The sequence below is a fragment of the Lissotriton vulgaris genome, chromosome 4_1 (assembly GCF_964263255.1).
Source record: "Lissotriton vulgaris chromosome 4_1, aLisVul1.2, whole genome shotgun sequence".
Taxonomy (NCBI): Eukaryota; Metazoa; Chordata; class Amphibia; order Caudata; family Salamandridae; genus Lissotriton; species Lissotriton vulgaris.
Window position 1 is genome coordinate 404,103,661 of NC_141691.1, and position 19,109 is coordinate 404,122,769.

Genomic DNA, 19,109 nt, shown 5'->3' on the forward strand with positions numbered 1-19,109 from the left:
TTTCCCTTTTTGTCTCCTTGTCGGTTGCTCATTGTTCTCCTTCTTCCAGGTGTTCGTGCGGCTGCTTCCGATCATGCGGTTTGCTTGTTCCATGCGCCTCTCCTTGTCCTGCTCCATCTGCTTCGATTGTGCCGTCACCCTCGCTTCTGCCCTGGCCATCATTAGAATTTTCTCCAAGGTCGGTTCTTTCAGAATTCGTGTGCGAAATTCCATTGACCGACATCCCTCAATGATGCGCAGGTGAATCGCTTGTTCGTTGTCGAACTTGTCAAATTCGCAGTGTGTTGCTAAGTCATCAAGGGATTAGTCAGTGTGCTGAAATGCAATTGTGACGGTGTATCTCTCAAAGTCAATGTTTCTTTGTGGATCAAATTTGTCTGAGAGGCACTTTATTAGCCCTTTGTATGTTGGTGTTTGGTCATCTGGGAATGTCACTAGTAGGTTGTCTACTTTGTCACCTACAAGGTTTAAGAACAGATCCAGCAGCTTGGCGTCTGTTACATCCAAGGCGCGCATGTATTGTTTGAATTTGCGATTCCATCGCTCCCATCTGATGCCTACTTGTAGTTCACATAGGCTTGAATGTAAGGGGTCTGCGATACAGAGCGCTCTGCTTCTCACTCCCTTGTTCAATAATTTTGTCTTTTCTCTTCCTTTTCTTCTTTTTGTTTTTCTTCGTTTTCTTTCCTTTATTATTCTTCTTTTGTCTTTATTTTGCTCTATTTCCACTATTTCCTGTCTTCTTTCAGCTTTTTCCTGCTTTTTCCTTGTTTCGTGTTTCTTTGCTTTATTCTCCCCTTTTTTCCCTCCTTTATGCTTTGTTTCTCCTTTGTTCTGTTATTTTCTTTATTTTGTCTCTTTGTCTGCTCACATTCCTTTTTCTTTGGCCTTTATTTGCTCCTTTTTCCACCTTTCTCCATGTATTTCTATGTTTCCTGACCTTAAAATGGCCGCTGGACCTTTCTTGCTCTCTATTGGCTGAAATTGCCTGGTTCCAAAATGGCCACCCAAATCTTGCGAGATTGCAGGACCTTTCTACTTCCCGCCTGACTTAAAAATGGCCACCGGGCTCTTTTGCACTGCTGATTATCCGATTTGCCTGGTCCTAAAATGGCCGCCCAAGTCTCGCGGGAGACTTTGTTCAAGTCCCTCGCGCGCGCTTGCTCTTTAGGACGTTGGGGTTTCTTACCGGCTTTCTGTTGCGGCCGGATCAGTCCTTCTTGTTTTCTCTCGTTGGTCCTGTTGCGGCTGGGGTGGGCTCCCGCGGCGTGACTCTGTTGTGTCGCTCGGATCAGGGTGGGCTCCTGGCTCAGTAGCTCTTCACTTTTTCGGGGCACTGGACTAGTGTAGTACGTCACCCTCGTCGCCAGTTGTCCTGTCGTTATTCTCACAGCACGACAGGAGTCATCCAATTTATTCAGGTACCTTTATTTATCTTCTGGTTACAGCATGTTACAACACGTCCTGTCCCCTGCCCAGTTCCTGGCTCTCTGCTGTCCCCCCCTCTCTGCCATCCCCCCCTCCTTGACCGGAAGTGGTGTCCGGTTCATTACCCCCTCCCACATGTCTGGTCCAGGGTCCTAGTACCCTGTGCCCAGGTCACGACAGTTCTGGAATGGACAATGCTGTCCACTACAAATCTAACAGCTGCCATTGAAGCCCCCTTTACATTTCCCTGCGCAACATGCATAGGCCTCCGAATAACTTCTGATTTCCTGTGGCCCGTCACATTAACTACGTGACTTTAATGTGAACAACCTGGGAGAGCCCATGCTGGCAGAAACCTGATTCAATATCATTGCATTCACCATCTTGGACACCCTGTTGTCTAGTGGTTAACACATCGACCTGCGCTGTGAAGGCATGAAGGTATATGGAGTTTGTCACAGAAATGTGCTAGACAAATGCAAATCTTTTTCACCTTTTATAGCATAGTCTAAGATGTAAAGCTCCCCTCATCCTACTCAGCTAATAAAACATATTTGTTTAGTTAAAATGCACTCTTTGTAGTGCACTCCATTGCAAAAACATTTTTATTCCACCAGCAACCTTTTACATGGCATTCTTACCCTCTAATTGGGTTAGACCCTTTAGTGCACCTTCCTTATTTTTCCCAATAATCAGTGCTTGGTTTGAAAAAACAAATACGTGCCAGGGCCCTCGTCAGGAGTCCTTTTGCTGATTGCAACATCCAGGGCCCCTGCCAGTGCTGCCAACAACAGTAAGTCCTCAACTTCTAACCATCACATTTCTAAAAGTGTGATAATCCAGACTATTCCAGGCCCCAAACCTATAAGAATGGCTTGGGAGGCAGGTATTAGTCGTTTTCAATGTATATTGAGCTAATGGACAACTGTTATTCTGCTCATCTCTAAATTACTCAAACAGCACCACCATGTCACAGACTGTCTTAAGTGTTGATGTTAACAATTAAATGCCAGTGCAGAGCACCGGAAACCACCAGCACAAATTAGGCTCTGCCAATAACAATGTCCTTACACGACATTAAACAAAACCAGGGTTTTTATTAAAGGTAATGTCAAAAGTTGTTGGCCTTCAGTGTTCAATTTGAATCTGTTTATCATATTCAGTTTAGATACGTTTTTTATTCAGTTTCAACAAGATAAACCCCAAGTCAAGGTAAAAAAAAATGGGCTAAAAATAGAGACTTAAATAACTTTAACGCCTGATGAGACTTGTCCTCAATTAAAATAAAATAAGGGTCAACTTTTATAAAGTTCCAATGAAAAGGTTTTTTATTGTATTAATGTTGGAGACAGACCCGGCCTTTAAAGAGATTGTACCTTGTGACGTGTGCCATTAGCATACAGATTTCTGCAAAAAGTGCCAAACTTGCTGAGCTACCTTACCCGTAGGCCCAGGCTTATGTGAAACAGTCTGGGACTCCATGTTAGTACCCAAGTTAGATCTCAGCAGTTTCATTTATTCTTTATGGTAGGCAGAGGCTGATAAGACTATTTAAAAAGGCTGATGGGTCGGTAACACTCACACACTCACTCACTCTCTCGCCCTCACTCTTTCACACTCGCACACTCACTCTTCCCCAGTCATTCCAGCCTTACAGGTGCCGTAGTATAAGGCACTGGTAAACTACCTAGCAGTTGACCGTTTTGCATGGAGTGCAAAAGGTAAGATAACCCAGTAATTGCGGCCTTGTTAGCAAGAGCTCGGTTTTTGCACTTCCCGGGTGGGGTGGGAGATGAGTTGTGATGGATGCATCAGGTTCTCAGCCAGGGTAGAGTATTAAGTAGGGAGAGTGTCTGGACGATATGTATAGCTTAAGTGCCCACATTGAAAATCTTTTGCTACACAGGCCTTTTTCGAGCTGGCGTTAATCGAGACCCTTTGTTTTACCAAAATTATATATGTAATATACTTACATGAAGGGGATTTTAAACACCTCTGTTCATCCATTGCTCTGTTCATATGCAATTCATATTTTACTTCCGCCCACCAGAACATACAGAATTGTGCAGTGGGTCAGCCTACTTCAGCCATTCACTGTGACTGACTGCATGTAGCCCTTTCTTAAGAAGCACATCTGCACATGAGGTAGTTCCCTTCAGTGGAAGTGTTTTTAGTTTTACTTCATTATTACTTTGGAGGTACCTTTGTTTGTAGAGCCTGATGTGATAGCTGGGGGTTTTTACCATATGAGAGCAGAGAACACAATCCAACCTGATCCGTTCTCGTATCCTGCTGATGTTCTTGTAAATTACTTTGTCTAACTAAATACTTGTTTCACACCGTACCAACAGGCCACATGTACTCTAAATATAAGGTTATGAGGGTGCTCTTTCTTTGCAACCCTATCTCTGATTCCTTCTTTCTATCATTCTTTCATTTCTTTCTTGCCTTCCTTCTCTCTAGCCTCCTTCTTTCCTTTTTCCTTGTTTTATTTCCAACTAACTTTTTTATTTGCTTCTTTCATTCATTTTCATTCTTCTCTCTTTGCTTCTTACTTTTTTCTGTCCTTTCTTTTTCCATCTTTCTTCCTTCTATCCTCCTCTTTCCTTCTTCCTTTCTCTGTAATTCCTTCTAGCTTTCTTTTTTCTGTCCTTTTTTCTTCATTCATTCTTCCATTTTCTCCTTCCTCCCATTCTTTCCTTCCTCAGATGCTCATTCTTTCTTTCATACCTGCTTTCCTTATTTTTTGCTTCTTCCCTTACCTTTCCGTTTTTCTTTTCTTTCCTTTCTTCCTTTTCCTTTCCTCTCCCCTTCATTCTTTCCTTCTTCCTTTCCTTCTATCTTGCCATCTTTCATATCTTCTTTCTTTCATTATTTCCTTTTCTTCCATTCTTGCCTTCCTTCCTTCTTTCCTGTTTCCTTCTTTAATTCTTTCCTTTTGTTCATTCATTCTTTAATTCTCCTTTTTCTTTCCTTATGTTTTAACTTTTTTCGCCTTTCTCTTTCTTTCTTTTGTTCTTTTTCTTTCATTCTTTGGTTTTTAATCTTTTTTCTTTCATTCGTCTTTCATTTTTTCTTTCTCCTTTGTTTCCTTCTTTCTTCCTTTCCTTCTTTCTCAACAGCCAATGCTAGACCAAATAGCTTTATTAAGTCTGTGTTAGCGAAGACATTTTGATGGTACCTATAGTGGTTTTCAACCAGACTAAGTCCATTATTCTGCGTTCCTGTCATTCACATTTTTCTAACAACCACTCAGCATGCATCAAGGGGCAATGTATCAACCCATATCAGCCATTGGCTGACTCAAATTTGAGTTATGGCTTGATGCCCTTTCACAAGGAGTGCATCAACACACAAAAGTTCTCTTTAGTGTCAAGGAATAGTATGTCAGTGTGTGCTTTTTAAGACCAAAACAACATCTTTGCTTTTAGCCAATATTTTTGTTTAGATTGAAGTGGGACAAGCAGGTACGTGAACGCTAACATTTTGCAAAAACCATGACAACACAAGAATTGCCAACACACTGGTGTTCAACGCATACCTATTGGTTTTGCCAATGTTCGTTTGATGCTCGGTATGGTATATGGCCCCCTACCCAGCAGGAAATACGTACGTAGCCAACAACTCTGACTTTTGTAGAAGCTGGTTGGAGGGTTCTGCCCCTCAATGAAAGAATTGAGGTTTAAAAGAATAAAGTACAAACTCTACCTAGATGTGCTTATTGTATACATTTGCTTGCAGCCCTTGACTTCACTCTGAGCAGTTCAGCCTCTGCTGCATCCATAAAACACATTTTTAGTAGCTTCACAGTCTTTCAAACAGTAAAACTACCACACATGTACACCGTTGTAGGGGAAGGACAATCATTCGTGTCCACTTTTCAATGTTGTTACTTGGGTTAAGCTTAAAAAAATTCTCCTCAAGTCAAAGATTCCGATTTTAATCCTTTGATCATACCCTGTTTCAAATACCAAGCCGATCTCCAGTAATTTCCAATGGCCACAGCCTTGACGACTGTCAATTAGATAGGGTTATGAGATTAACAGAACCATCTACTTAATACTATCCCTCTGGGGTCAAAATACATGGCTGTGATTTTGGCCAACCGTTATGTTGACAGAATAAGATCTTTTGCTTTCTCTCTTCCTAAGATTTAGTCCCTTTAAAGCTGTTAATGGGAAACATTGTTCAAATCCTTTTTTTTTTGCTGTGGGTGCAGGGAGAGTATACTGTAACATCATTCTGTCTATTTCAGTACAGCAATAAATACAAAAGGCAGTTGTGTTTTTTGGTTCATTTCTTAATCACATTGCTAAAATGTCTTCTCTTTTTTTCTAGCTTTGTGAGTAATCTCGAATGTGATATTTATCCCCTTGTACCCTATTTCTGTGAGCAGGCGTTTGAAAAATGAGCTCCTGGAGATTCGAAGAAAGGGAGCCAAAAGAGGAAGCCAGCGTTACACTGACCGAACGTGTGCCCGATGCCAAGAAAAACTGGGCCGTATAAGCCCCAAGGGAAACACCTGTCGCAGCTGCAACCATCTTGTGTGTAGGAACTGTCGCGCGCCCTGTGCTAATGGCAACTGGAAGTGCAACGTCTGTGTAAAGGAAGCGTAAGTGTAACGTCTGAACCTTGTACCACCTTGGCAGTAGGATGTACAACTAAAATGAATTCCATTATTTTGATGTTTTTCAGTCTTACATGTAGAAGAGTTTCTCTAGTGTTGGGTTTATCAAAAAAAAAATTGAAAATGTTTACTTGATGGTTCAATTTTACTGATGATTCAGTAAAATGATTTCCTTTTAGTGGTTGTCACCCTCCCCAGACCGCTTGGTATTTCGGCCAACCACTGGGCTGTGTTCGTGCCTGACCACAGGGACTATTGAGAAAGCCTTTGAAACAGCCGTGCTCCCTCGCAGAGACTCGCCGCCCGGAACACATTCGGCGAAAGAGTGCTGCACCGCCGCAATACGCTGCACTGTAACTACAGTAGGGTGTTTTTCTCTTGCTCTCCCTCCGGTGCAGTCTACGAGGGAGCAGCTACACCCATTTCTTTTCTCTCCTGATCTTGCCATTGCTGCCGAGGGCATGGCCAGCTGCTCTGTCCTTGTGCTTTGTTCCCGGGGAGCCAACCGGAGCAGCAGCCGGTCAGCGGCTGCCACATGGTGTTGATGGTCAGGTTAGGGGCAGTTGTTTCTGTTTCGATAGGGGTAAGCGCAAGAGACTAGGTGAAGGTCCCCTGTTCTTTTACTGGTGGATCTGCAGTTTTTTAAAGGAATCTTTTGGGACTCCCAGGATTTCCTCTGGATTTTGTGATCTTCAGGGTCTTCTGCATCTTTAATCTTCTCAGCTTCTGCTACTGAGAAGTAGTTATTTGCTAGAGTGGACGAGGGGCTGTTACTCTGTGGGTGGTGGTGGCTTCGGCTTACTTTACCGAGGTGAGCGAATGCATCCTATTTGACTGTTTTAATTGTTATGTTATGGTTATGTTATTTGGTTTTGTAAAGCGCTGAAATACCAGGGGGTGTCTTGGTGCTGCCTTGAGAAAGCTATGAGCTGAAGGGTTTAATAAAGCATTATGCATTTAGTGAGTGAAGATCAATGTGCTAAGCTTCTAAGCACTGCATTGCATTTTGCTTCAAAATCCAACTAATACCCCTAACTGGAAATTATTGAATACCATAACACCAGAAGGATCAAGTCCCAGAAATCTGTGTGGGGGGGCCAGAGGAGCCAGACCACTTGCCCTTGAAAAGCACTTGAGGGGTCCAGTAGCACAGGACGCACATGAACAAAGCCTGTGCATGCCCGTCGGGGCCCTACTGGTGGTTCACTGTAAGGTGATTGACGTGAAATTTGATAGTTCGTCTTACCCCTCTGGCTTGTGTATTGAACCCCGTTGACGGTTTGCCGACTGTGATCATCCATCAAGTTAAAAAAGAAAATCACTGGGGCCGTCTCCGTAACTAACGTCTCTGTTAAAAGCACCACCATTGACAGAATGCTGGTGACGGCCATTTGGGTAAAAAGTATGGAAATTGCTTTGACGGAAAGAAGATTTTCCATGACTCTAGGCTGGTAAACAGCGTTTACTACAAGTCATTTTTCCCGCAGGGAATCACAACGCGGTTGTTACAACGACTGCGTTGTGATTCCGCATACCACTACTCCGCAAGTCAGAACAACGACTTGCGGAGGGGGGGGAGGTGTTGGATTTAAAATCCAACACCTTCCCTATTGTCCGCACTGACTGAGTTGAAATAGTAAATTATACTATTCCAACTTCCAGCACCTCCCCTCCGCAAGTCGTTGTTCCGACTTGCGGGGTAATGGTATGCGGGATCACAACGCGGTTGTTGTGACGACCGCGTTGTGATTCCCTGTGGGGAAAATGAATGATTGATATGAACGTATATTCCTCTAGGCTCAGTGCCAACCCGTATAACACTGATACCCCGCAGGCCCAACGCCAGATGTATCCTTAACTTCAGTTGCAGCAACTGCTTCAGCATCGCTCGTGGAGGGTGACTTCGACAGCGCCTTTGATACTCCTCACTCTTCAGCCAGTAAGAGGACTAAAGGGGGGTCTGTTTTCAGCAAAGAGAGGGTCCTAGCCAGACTCGTCCTCTTCTCTCACCCCACCTTTCTCCAACTTTGAAAGGAGATTGTAAATACCCCCACTCAGTCGCCTTTTCATGTACAGAGCCTTGTTGATACCTGTTGCACCAAATTTAAAGTATTATTGCAGGCAGAGCTTCTAACTTTGCTCAAGCATTAAAAATCAATGGAAGCGCTGCTTGCAGCCCTTTATTTGCAGTCGTCTCCTTTTACAGCTTCTAATGCTACTGAGGCGGGTAGATTGCAAGAACAGGTCATAAAACCAGCCCTTTGTGCTCAGACTTTACCCAAGGGAATAATGGTTCTGCCGCTTAGCAGTAGTTGTGCCAATTTCTCCAACAAGGTGTCTGGGAGCAATTTATACTCAAGGTCACAAATGTCACAACCAAGAGTGGGCAATTTTGGCCAAAGTGGTACAAAAAAATCTTTAAAACCTATCCAGGTAGGTAGAAACAAGAGCAAGGCGGTTCTAAACTCCATGAATGTTACCATCAACCTCCGCCCTACTGCCTACCTTTATGTGGGAGATCTTATCGGAGTATCCCCGCTATGACAGTGTCCAGGGAGACACATGAGAAACCATATAATAGTTCTGAATTGGCTTGGTCATATTAGAGGCCTTGTTTTTTTCTTGCCCGGGAGATATTCTGATGACCCCTATGGTCAGATGGCTAGGGGCCAGCCCTAATGATATTTGTAGTGACTGAGTTCTACTTAATTTTTATCCCCCTCACTTGGTACGAAGAATAAAGTTCCAAAATATGAGCAGGGCTCTGGCCTGGTGCAAAGTAGCTCTACTCCCGCTAGGGTATTTTTGACAAACCTAACCAGTAAGCTCATCTGGCCAATCATAATCACCCAGTCCCTGTGATTGAAGCAAGAAGTTCTGTAAGCAGGGTTGAATAATTCAGTGTGACAAAACTTGCAACTGGCATGGGCTGACATTCAATCCCATATTGTCCCGTGGACCAGATATCAATTCCTGTGGCAAATCGATATGAAGCCTTGTCTAACTGTTCACTCATTGACTCTCCGTCGTCACTAAGGAGCCATCCCTCTCGATAATCTCTCTAAGCGATGCACTGCACACGGGCTGCAGCTCATGGGACACAACAACCTATCACCCCTTCTCTTTTTGAGATGGAATATAGCCCGCCTCTAGGCAAAGATTATTAGAAAGATTTTATTGCTAAATATGATTTTATCGCCTTTCAAGAAACATGACCTCACAAAGCTGTGTCGACTTTGCCAATTATGACAGCCCTGCAGTCCCCACCCAAAGAGTCAGGGCAAAGAGCGGCCTTTCAGTCTGGATTCGACTGGATATTAATATTAACATTGACATATATACATGTGTATCTATAGCTGTTTTATTTTTATTTAATTAATTTCTATAACCATGATTTTTCCTACACTGTGTGAACTTACTTTACTGAATTGTTTTCCTTTTTAACTTATCTGAAACTCTAAAACCTTTAGTAGTGGGGTCTTTGACCCCACCCAACTACATTCTGTGTGGGAATTTCAATGCTAAATTAATGATTTATATTGAGGGGCAGGGTAAAGGGGTCTGAAAGATATATCGGGAAACTGGACAATGGAAAGATGGAACTAGGCGAACATATAGCTTCAGCTGACCTAGTTGACATTGTCCAAATGTTTGCTGGGGTTGGGCCTGTTTTGCCTTCATTTAGAGGAAACCGCTGTTCTTACGATCATTGATGACATTTCTGTAACAAGAATATTCTTGACTTTATTTTTCTCTGGGTGTTTTTAATAGAAACAGAGTGGAGGTACCATAATGCTCTAGTTGTGAAAACTGTTAAGTTATTGCCTGCACAACCCTCCAATGGTGGTTTAAGGCTTACTTGGCATCTGAAGGAACCAGGGGCCTCTTTCAGATGCCTTATGGTGAAGCACCCTTATATATTTTTTAACTGTTTGGCTGATTTGAGCGGAGAAGCTATACTAGTCCATTATGAAGCGTTCTGTACATGTACGAAGAGCAGCCTGTTAGGCATGCCCATGAAAGCCAGAGATGGTTTGATAGCCATTGTGCATTTGCGAACCGTCGCCGTCTGATGGAGGCTCTGACTGGCAAAACAAGATGCCCATTGGAGGTTAGTGCAGCCCCAAAATGTATCAACCTACATTAGTTAAGAAGGGAAGATTTGCTTACAACAGATGAGGAACGCCATGAATAGGCCGCGATCATTAAGAACAGAAAAGTGTTCTGGGACACAGTCCAAAGATTTAGGCAACCGGATTCTCCATCTAATCCTTTCTTGAGCTGCAATGTACCAGGTTTAGAATGGGTCAGACACTTAAAAAATATTTCTCAATCTGCGGAAAAGGGAATCTAAGGAGAGGTTCTTTTCGATAAATTGTGCAACGCATCAAATTTGTCACCTTGTCTGAAGTGGTGGAGGCCATTGGGCTCAGACCACACAGTTATTCTCCAGGGCCAGGTACGGTCTCTGTGGACTTCATAAAATATAACCTCACTTAATGGGGCCCTTTGCTTACAATTGCATTTAATAACTTGCTGAGCAAGTGGACTCCACGCTTGTGGGTTCTTTCAATCATAGTCCCCATCTTTAAAAAGGGGACCACGTTACCTGAATGTTACCTCCCTATATCCCTTATTGAATGTACAGTTAAGATCTTGGGAAGACTGATGCTTTGGCAGAGCCAAAATAACATTCTGTGCTCCTACCAGTATGTGGTTTCCACCAGGGCATGGTACAATTGAACTGTGCCTGAACTTGCATTTGATCATTGGCAAGTATACAGTCGCCAGGCGGTGTCCACTGTACCTTGCCTTTATGGCCTTATCAACAGCGTTGGGAGTGGAAGAAGTCCTGGTAATGTTCTTTTAAATCTTGCACAAGAACCTAGCTGCTAAAGTACAATTTGGCCCATCAGACACCCTCGCATTAGCTAGAGGAGTGCGCCAAGGTTGTATTTTGGTCCCACTTTTGTTTATTATTTATAATAATGATTTGAGCTTTTCAATCAAATGATGTCCGAAAGATGGTGAACTCACTGGTCTCAGCATTACTTTATGCAGATAACGTAATACTCATGGTACGGACATCAAGAGAATTTTGCCTCTTTATTAGGAAAATAGTTCTAGTCACCAATTTTGGGAAGTATCGCATTATGGCATGTGGTCAAGTCAAGAGAAACGTCCCTAACTCATCGATGTGCAGTAAATCCTTGAGCTGTGTCAATAGTTCTCTTACTTGGGGGTAGTTTTTGATTCATTGGATGCCTGGCATTTGCAGATCAGTTATTTCAGCTTGCAGCTTAGTAGGTCAACAGGAGCAATCTTTAATCTCCCTCAGACTGTAGGTAGTGCTACTTTCTGGCCTCAGCTGAACATTCATGTGTTTCTGCAGCTCAGAATGGAGCAGATGTCTGGAGATATTTAAATTCTCTCTTTCAAAAGATTGAAGACAACTGCATAAGTAGCCTTCTCCTATTCTTCCTCCTACCACCTCCCACTTTATCTACCCATAGCTACGTTTACAGTGTATCTCAGAGCAGGTGAAGTTGACCCTTCTTTTGCTGGGGTTAAGATCTGGGCCAATAAGGAGACGAGTCTGAACAGGGAGATAATAAGCGACTGCCTTTAGCTTGAGAAAGGATTGTTGGCCTCCTGGCTGGGCGATGTGCAGAGCACACTGACAGACATCAGTTTGTCCGATGTATTAGAATTACTTCCTCTGTAACCAAAGACGATAAGCAGGTGGTTAATCTCCGATTTCAAGCACTCGGCCACTCACAGAATCTAATAAATGTTCTGTTAGAGATATTATTGTGCTATCAGTGCCGGATGCCCGTGCTGTATTTAACCTTGGATCTGACACCCTGGGAACTATCTGTTCTCTTTTGTTTTAGAGCTGGTTTGGCAGCTTTTGTGTTTGAGAGGATCAGAGTGCCTCTGGTAGCTCCGCATTTCCGTTCCTATGTGATTGGATGTCCCATCCAGCTTTGATACACTTGACCTACTCTGTAAACTTTTTAAACCTATTTTATATCATATTTAAAGGCTGTTTTAAAGTGTCTTTAGTTCCAAAAGTGTCAGGATGCGTTATTCTGTTTGCGGTTTTTAGGATACCCTGGGGATTGTTTGAGCGTGCTGCTTTTTCAAATCGGAAAACAATGGATGGTTGACTTCTTGGCCTCAATTATCATTTAAGGTACTTTAGGCCACTGGGACTAGATCGAAGGTGCAGTGTTTATTTGTTAATTTCATGGTGACCTCTGCTTTTAACCACTGCTTAATTCGGAAAAAATAAAGTGCCAGGGCCCTTCTTGGAAGGCACCTGAAGCCTGCAATACCCATTGCTCCTGCCCGCGCTGCCATTGACAGTACCAACATAGCACCTAAGCATAGATATCCTAGAAGTTTGACAATTCAGACTATTTCCAGCTGCACAAAGCTACAACAAAGTTAGTGTATATTGAATTAATGAATGCGGTTGCTAGGTTCATCTCAATATAAAATTAAGACAACGCCGCCATGTGGTGGGCTGCCACTAGAGCTGGTGCTGACAATTAAGTGACGGTGCCGAGCACCGAAAACCACAAGCACAACTTAAGCACTTCTTTTAACATGTGGAATCATAGCGAACCATTGGAGACTTTTTGATGTCTGCATAGCTGTAAATCAAAAGGATATCCTACACTTGCACCACTCGGAAATTAATGTTTTAGAATCCTTATCCAACTAACGTACCATTGTGCTGAGGAATGTTATTTACCTCACTCAAAAGCTGTCTCGTTTTGACTGTATGCACTTTGTCTCGATTGTCTGTTCCTGTGTTACAGTAAAAAAAGTTTTTTACCTTGGCGAACCGTTGTTACTTAAGACAACCCTCAACCTACCCAATGGGCCCACTAGATCCCTTACAGGATCCTTAACTATCTAGTACACTTATACAACAATAATGTAGTGCATTGTTTATTATTAAAAAAAATTCATACAAATACAATCTTGTGTTAAAAACAGCTCGCTACGCACCTTGTTAAAATCTCATGAACACATTCATAGAGTACAATTTCTACTACACATAAAGTTAAAAGCAATAATAAAAAACAACAAATAATTCACATTTTGTCAGACTAGGAGATACAAAAAGGAGAAACAGACAAAGACATAAAATTTGTCAATACATTTTGCACGTTTTTTGAGATTTAGCATAAACCCAATCCTGGACGTATATGATTCTTTGTCTACAGGCTAGGTTTGTAATCTCTTGATAGTGCAGATTGGCGTTGACGCGTTTTGATGGTTTTTATTGATGCGTTACCATCTTTCTCAAGACTATGTTAATAAGTCTCTCCTACTTATGGCACTGGTTGGTTGCCGCTAGTATAGACCTCCTGTTCACATACTTCACAGTTTCATAGTTGGTCTCACGTATTCCATCAAATTTTCATCCTGATCTGTGTGTAGATAATATCTTCATTCTTACTCTTCTTATATTGATGTTAGGAAATCGTTCCTCTGATGCTTTTTTAATTTTCTTACTCCCTTTGATTATTAATATTGGCCGAAAGGGTGGTCCACTATTTTTTCTTCAGTTCAAGTTCTGCCGCAATATTCTATATTTGCAGGTATCTCTTACGAAAATATCCCTTTCTCTATGATTCTGTAAGCTTTACTTTCTCAGGGGTTGGTCCTTTTGCCTTTATACTTGTTCCGTTGAATAATCAGGCAAAGATTTCCCGCATCCCACGTAATCCTCAGCTTGCCCACGGGCGCCAGTCGTCTCATGCCAAAAAAACGAAGAGCTACCACAAACACTGAGTATTAAGCTGTGCTATATTGCTGATTGTTTAAATTGTAAGGACTTTAATCTGCTGCTTGCCTGCCTGTCGCTCCAGCTACCGTTTTATGATATATTGCTTGTTTCTTTTATGGCTTTAATTTAAAATTGAATAAAGATGCATTAATTGATTAAATCAGCATACTTGTAAAGCATGCTACTTACCCGTAAGGGTCTCAAGGCACTGAGGGGAGGGGTGGCGGGGATGCTGCTACTGTTCGAAGAGCCAGGTCTTGAGGAGCCTTCTGAAGGCGAGAAGGTCTTGGGTCTGTCTTATATGGGTAGGGAGGGTGTTCCACATCTTGGCGACGAGGTAGGAGAAGGATCTGCCGCCGGAGGTCGTTCGTTGGATGTGTGGGACAGCTGCGAGGGCGAGGCTGGTGGAGCGGAGCTGGCGGGTGGGGGTGTGGAAGCTGAGTCTGCTGTTCAGGTAGGCTGGTCCGGTGTTGTGCTTTGTGTGCGTGGGTGAGGAGTTTGAAGGTGATCCTCTTGTCGACGGGGAGCCAGTGTAGGTCTCTCAGGTGGGGGGTGATGTGGCTGCGGCAGGGGACGTTGACTGTCAGTCGGACGGAGGCGTTTTGGATGCGTTGTAGTAGTCATAGGTGTTTGTCTGGGATTCCCGCATAGAGTGCGTTGCCGTATTCCAGTCTGCTGCTGACAAGGGCCTGCATCACCGTTCTTCTTTTTTTCGGTGGGGATCCACTTGTAGATCCTGCGGAGCATGCAGAGGGTGTTGTAGCAGGAGGAGGAGACGGCGTTGACTTGCTTTGACATGGAGAGGGAGGAGTCTAGGATGAATCCTAGGTTGCGTGCATGGTGGGTGTTGGTGCTGTTCCCAGTGTGGTCGGCCACCAGGAGTTGTCCCAGGCTGAGGGGGTGGGTCCGAGGATGAGGACCTCCGTCTTGTCTGAGTTCTGCTTCAGATGGCTGCTCCTCATCCAGTCGGTGATGGCCTTCATTCCCTCTTGGAGGTTGGTTTTGGCGGTGTGTGAGTCCTTGGTGAGGGATAGAATGAGCTGGGTGTCGTCGGTCTAGGAGATGATGTTGAGGTCGTGATGGCCGGTCACTTGTGCGAGGGGGGTCATGTAGACGTTGAACAGACTCTGGATGAGCCCTGGGGGACGCCGCAGATGATGTCGGTGGCTTCGGATCGGAAGGGTGGGAGGCGGACGCTCTTTGTTCTTCCGGAGAGGAAAGGACGTGGTCCAGTCAAGATCCTTCTCTTGGATTCCGGCTTCTAGAAGGTGTGTCTTTAGAGTGCTATGGCAGACCGTGTCGAAGGCAGCTGACGGGTCCAGTAGGATGAGGGCTGATGTTTTGCCGTTATCTAGTTGGTGGCTGATGTCGTTTGTGGCGGCGATGTGGGCAGCATCGGCTGAATCTGGACTGGGACGGGTCCAGGATGTTGTTGTCTTCCAGGTGGCGGGCCAGTTGCATGTCGACGATTCTTTCGATGACCTTTGCCGGGAACGGGAGCAGGTAGATGGGCCAGAAGTTCTTGGAGTCCGCTTTGGGCTTCTTGAGGAGGGTGTTGATTTCGGCATGCTTTCAGCTCTCCGAGAATGTCGCTGTTTCGAAGGAGATGTTGATGACCTTCCGTAGTTGGGGTGTGATGGCAGCGTCTGCTTTGTTGAATACGTGGTGTGGGCATGGGTCAGACGGAGATCCTGAGTGGATGAAGTTCATGACCTTGCATGTCTCGTCATCGTTGACGTTAGACCAGGAGGTCAGGTGGTTGGCGCTGAATTACTTTTATACATACAGATCTGTTTTCTCACTTACAGCATGTTCTGTAGCCTTAAGTAACCAGGGTTGGATCTGTGATATATTATGGATTCAGTATGCAACTGGGGCAACATAAGGCGTTGGTATTTCTATGCAAGATTAATAGGGTGTATAGCGCTGACCATCGACAATACCATTTTGTTGGTGTAAGACATTACTGCAGGTGATGAACCAGAAAGTATACATAAAAGAGAGAAAAGCAAGGAAGTCAGCTAAAATAATACCACCTTTATGCTGATGACACCCAGCTCTAGAAAATATAATCAACTGAGGACTTAAGATGACTAAATACTATGCATGTTAAAGTCCGAATCTGGTTAGCACACAACCACCTGAAACTCAATCAAGACAAGATAGAAATTCTCATCCTAACAAACAAGGGCCAGACCACCCAAGTCCAAGAATTGATAAATACCATTGATGCTCTAAACTGCAAACTGTCTCTGGCCGATTCTGTCAACTCTGTGTGGATCACCCTGGACCTAAGTTTGAGCATGAACAGACACCTGAAGAAATACGGCGAAGAATGCATTCTCCAACCTAAAACTCCTTCATAAAATCGAGCGCCTCTTCTCCAGAATGAACTAATAGCTGTCACGTAAGCTTTGGTTCTCTCAAGACTGTTCTACGGAAACACCACCCTCACTGGCACGGTAAATTCGCACCTAGCTCTGTTAAGAGCCACACTAAATGCTGCATAAAGGATGGTCACTGCAATCAAATAGCACAACCCCCTTCCTGAAAAATCTGAAGTGGCTCCCGGATTAAGCCATTGCTGCTACAAAACTGCCTGTCTCACCCACAAAGCCCTTCACACAGACTACCTTATTTCCAAACTCACTAAAGTAGGACAGGTGGGAAACTTAAGAAGCTCCAACACTATGCTTCTCACCTCCGCCACCCCCCAAAAAACACCAACAAAAGCCCTATCACGTTCTTTCTCAGGCAATGCTCCCAAAATCTGGAACTGCTTCCCAGTAAATATCAGGAGGAACCCCTCCTTCATGAACTTCAAAGGACAATTAAAAGATCTTCTCAATCAGCACCTCGGGCTGTAACGCCCATCCACAACCAGAATCCCAAATGAAACCTCCTCGAATTTCGCATTGCTTGTCCCACTCTAGGAATTGCTGTGATCTGACTTTATAAAGACTCTATTCTGTAACTTATAATCTTTAACCAATGTGACTTCAAAAAACACTCTACTCTTTAACCTATTTTTATCCAACACTGACTTTGACAATGCTTAACAATCAAATGTTTGTAAAGTGCTCTGGTACCTGCGGGTCTTGCCAGTGCTATATCAAACTCTTTAAATAAATAAAACAACTTCATGAAGCAAGGAAATAAATTATATTTAAATATAAATAAAGTCCGTGGGTGAAATTGTGATGCAGACCGGGTGTGTATGTGCCTAGCCTTACTTATGGTTGGTTGGGTCATTGAAAAGCAGGGGCTTCAGCTTCTTGTGGAGTTCAAGAAGATAGGAGAAGACTTGGATATGGAGTAGAAGATTGCTCCACGTTTTAGTAGAATGCTCGTCCTCCTGATCTGGTTGTGTATATGCATGGGATCTGTCCCAGTTGGAGTCCTGCAAAGTGGAGCTGTCTGGATGGTTGGTAGAAGGGAGATGCAACTGTTCGGGTAGGTGAGACCTCAGTTTTGTAGTGCCTGGAATGTGTGAGTGAGTAGTTTGAATTGAGCGTGTTTGTGTATCTGAAGCCAATGTAGTTCCCTGAGGTGTGCTGTGATGTGGGTTCTGTGTGGGATGATGTTGAGGGCGAGTCTGGTTGACATTGCTCGCTGATCCCAGTGTAGAGGGTGTTTCCATAGTTGAACCTCCTTGTGACTATGGCATGTCAGTCAGTTTTTTTTTTTAGTTGTGATGGGGCTCTAATTGAAGACCTTCTGCTTCATCTTCAGGGTGTGGAAGCAGGTTCCAGTGACTTTGTTGATATGTGAAGTCATGCCCAGTTTGCTGTCCATGATTATTCTGAGGTTCATGGCATGGGCTGTGGGATTAAGTTCGGCCGGCCACCAGTTGGAGTCCCACGATGAGCAGCTCTTGCCAAAGGTCACTATTTTTTGTCTTGTCAGAGTCGAGAATGAGACTGTGTACTTTAATCCAGTTACTGACTTTGGTCATACAGGTAGTGACCTTGTTTCTTGTGTAGGGGTCTTGTCTGAGAGGGGGAGTATAAGTTGCATGTTATCTGCATAGGGGAGGACACTCTGTTTAGTAGCCGTGCACTCTATAAGTACCTATTATAGCCTTAGAGCCTGCCGTAGCGGGGTATACCGGCTGTTCAGTGAGGGCCTTTAACACACAAGGGAGCAGGACTTTAATTGCCAGTATAGCCCAGCTACGAACGGCTATAAGGCTATTAAAACATTCTGCCATTAGAGGGCAGACTGTTCTAACAAATAAAACACAGGCTTTTGGGAGCCCGAGGGGATTGAAATCCTCTCGGGCTCCCTGAAGCCTTTGTTCACAGCCACAGGCTGTCTCTCCTCAGGAACTGATGGGGCTGGCTGGCCTCGGGTCTCTATTCTGGTTTAAGAAGGGGAGGCTGAAGCACAAGCAATTCCAGTAGATGGCTCTGGCCTAGGACTTGGTGCAGGTCCAGAGATGAGACCTCGTGTGGAGTTGCCTCACAGAGGAGCAACATGCTTGCACTGGGAGGAGTGGCACCACTTCGGCAAGCTGTAACACTTCACAGATATTTTGGAGATGAACAACACAAGATACGGTCCTTTCCGCCGCGGCTGCAGAATGGACTTTCTCTGGTGCACCTTCATGTACACCCAGTCACCTACCGAAATGGCAAACCTCAGATGGGCAGTCAGGTAAGTGAGCTTGTGCCTGAGAAAGAATACTGTAGATAGTGAATATGTTTTCAACAGTATTAGAGAACTGCATCATCATATAGACTCAAGTCTAGTTTAGCTGCAGGAACGAGCAGGTTTGACATGTCATTGGGTATTCCATAAATATGCGTAGGGAGTCAGTTTAGTTCTTTGTGATGGAATGGCCCTGATTGACCACAAAGCTAAAGACAAGGCACCGGGCCATTTCAGTTTGGTATCGGAACATTTTTTTGCTATGTTATCCTTAAGCATGCTGTTATTACTGTCAACTTTCCTTCCTAAAAGGAAGTGATACACAGTGAAAGTATTGTTTTATCCCTAAAACTTTGCAGATCTCCTGTATTACTGCTGACATGAAATGTGTTCTTTGGTTGCTCGAGAGGCGAATTGGCTTACGGAAATGAGGGATAAAGTCCCTGAGCTTGCGCTTAGCTACAGTAATGGCATCTGCTTTTGCACATGGATATGCTTCCACCCACAAGAAAATGGAGGCACATTTTAGCATCCGTATAAGGTCTGATAATATTTGGAGTTGAACAAAGGGTGCTAGGATGGTGACTGAGCCGCAGGTTT

At 44.0% G+C, this 19,109-nt stretch overlaps 1 protein-coding gene across 3 annotated transcripts in view; it reads left to right on the plus strand.

The window, feature by feature from the left end:
- Nucleotides 1-19,109, plus strand: part of SYTL4 (synaptotagmin like 4) — a 640,358-nt gene that overhangs the window by 391,749 nt on the left and 229,500 nt on the right. For all 3 annotated transcript variants that reach the window (XM_086918791.1, XM_086918790.1, XM_086918792.1), the window contains one exon: nt 5,825-6,040. In XM_086918791.1, the coding sequence (XP_086774917.1) occupies nt 5,825-6,040 (216 nt within the window). The remainder of the gene's footprint in view (nt 1-5,824; nt 6,041-19,109) is intronic.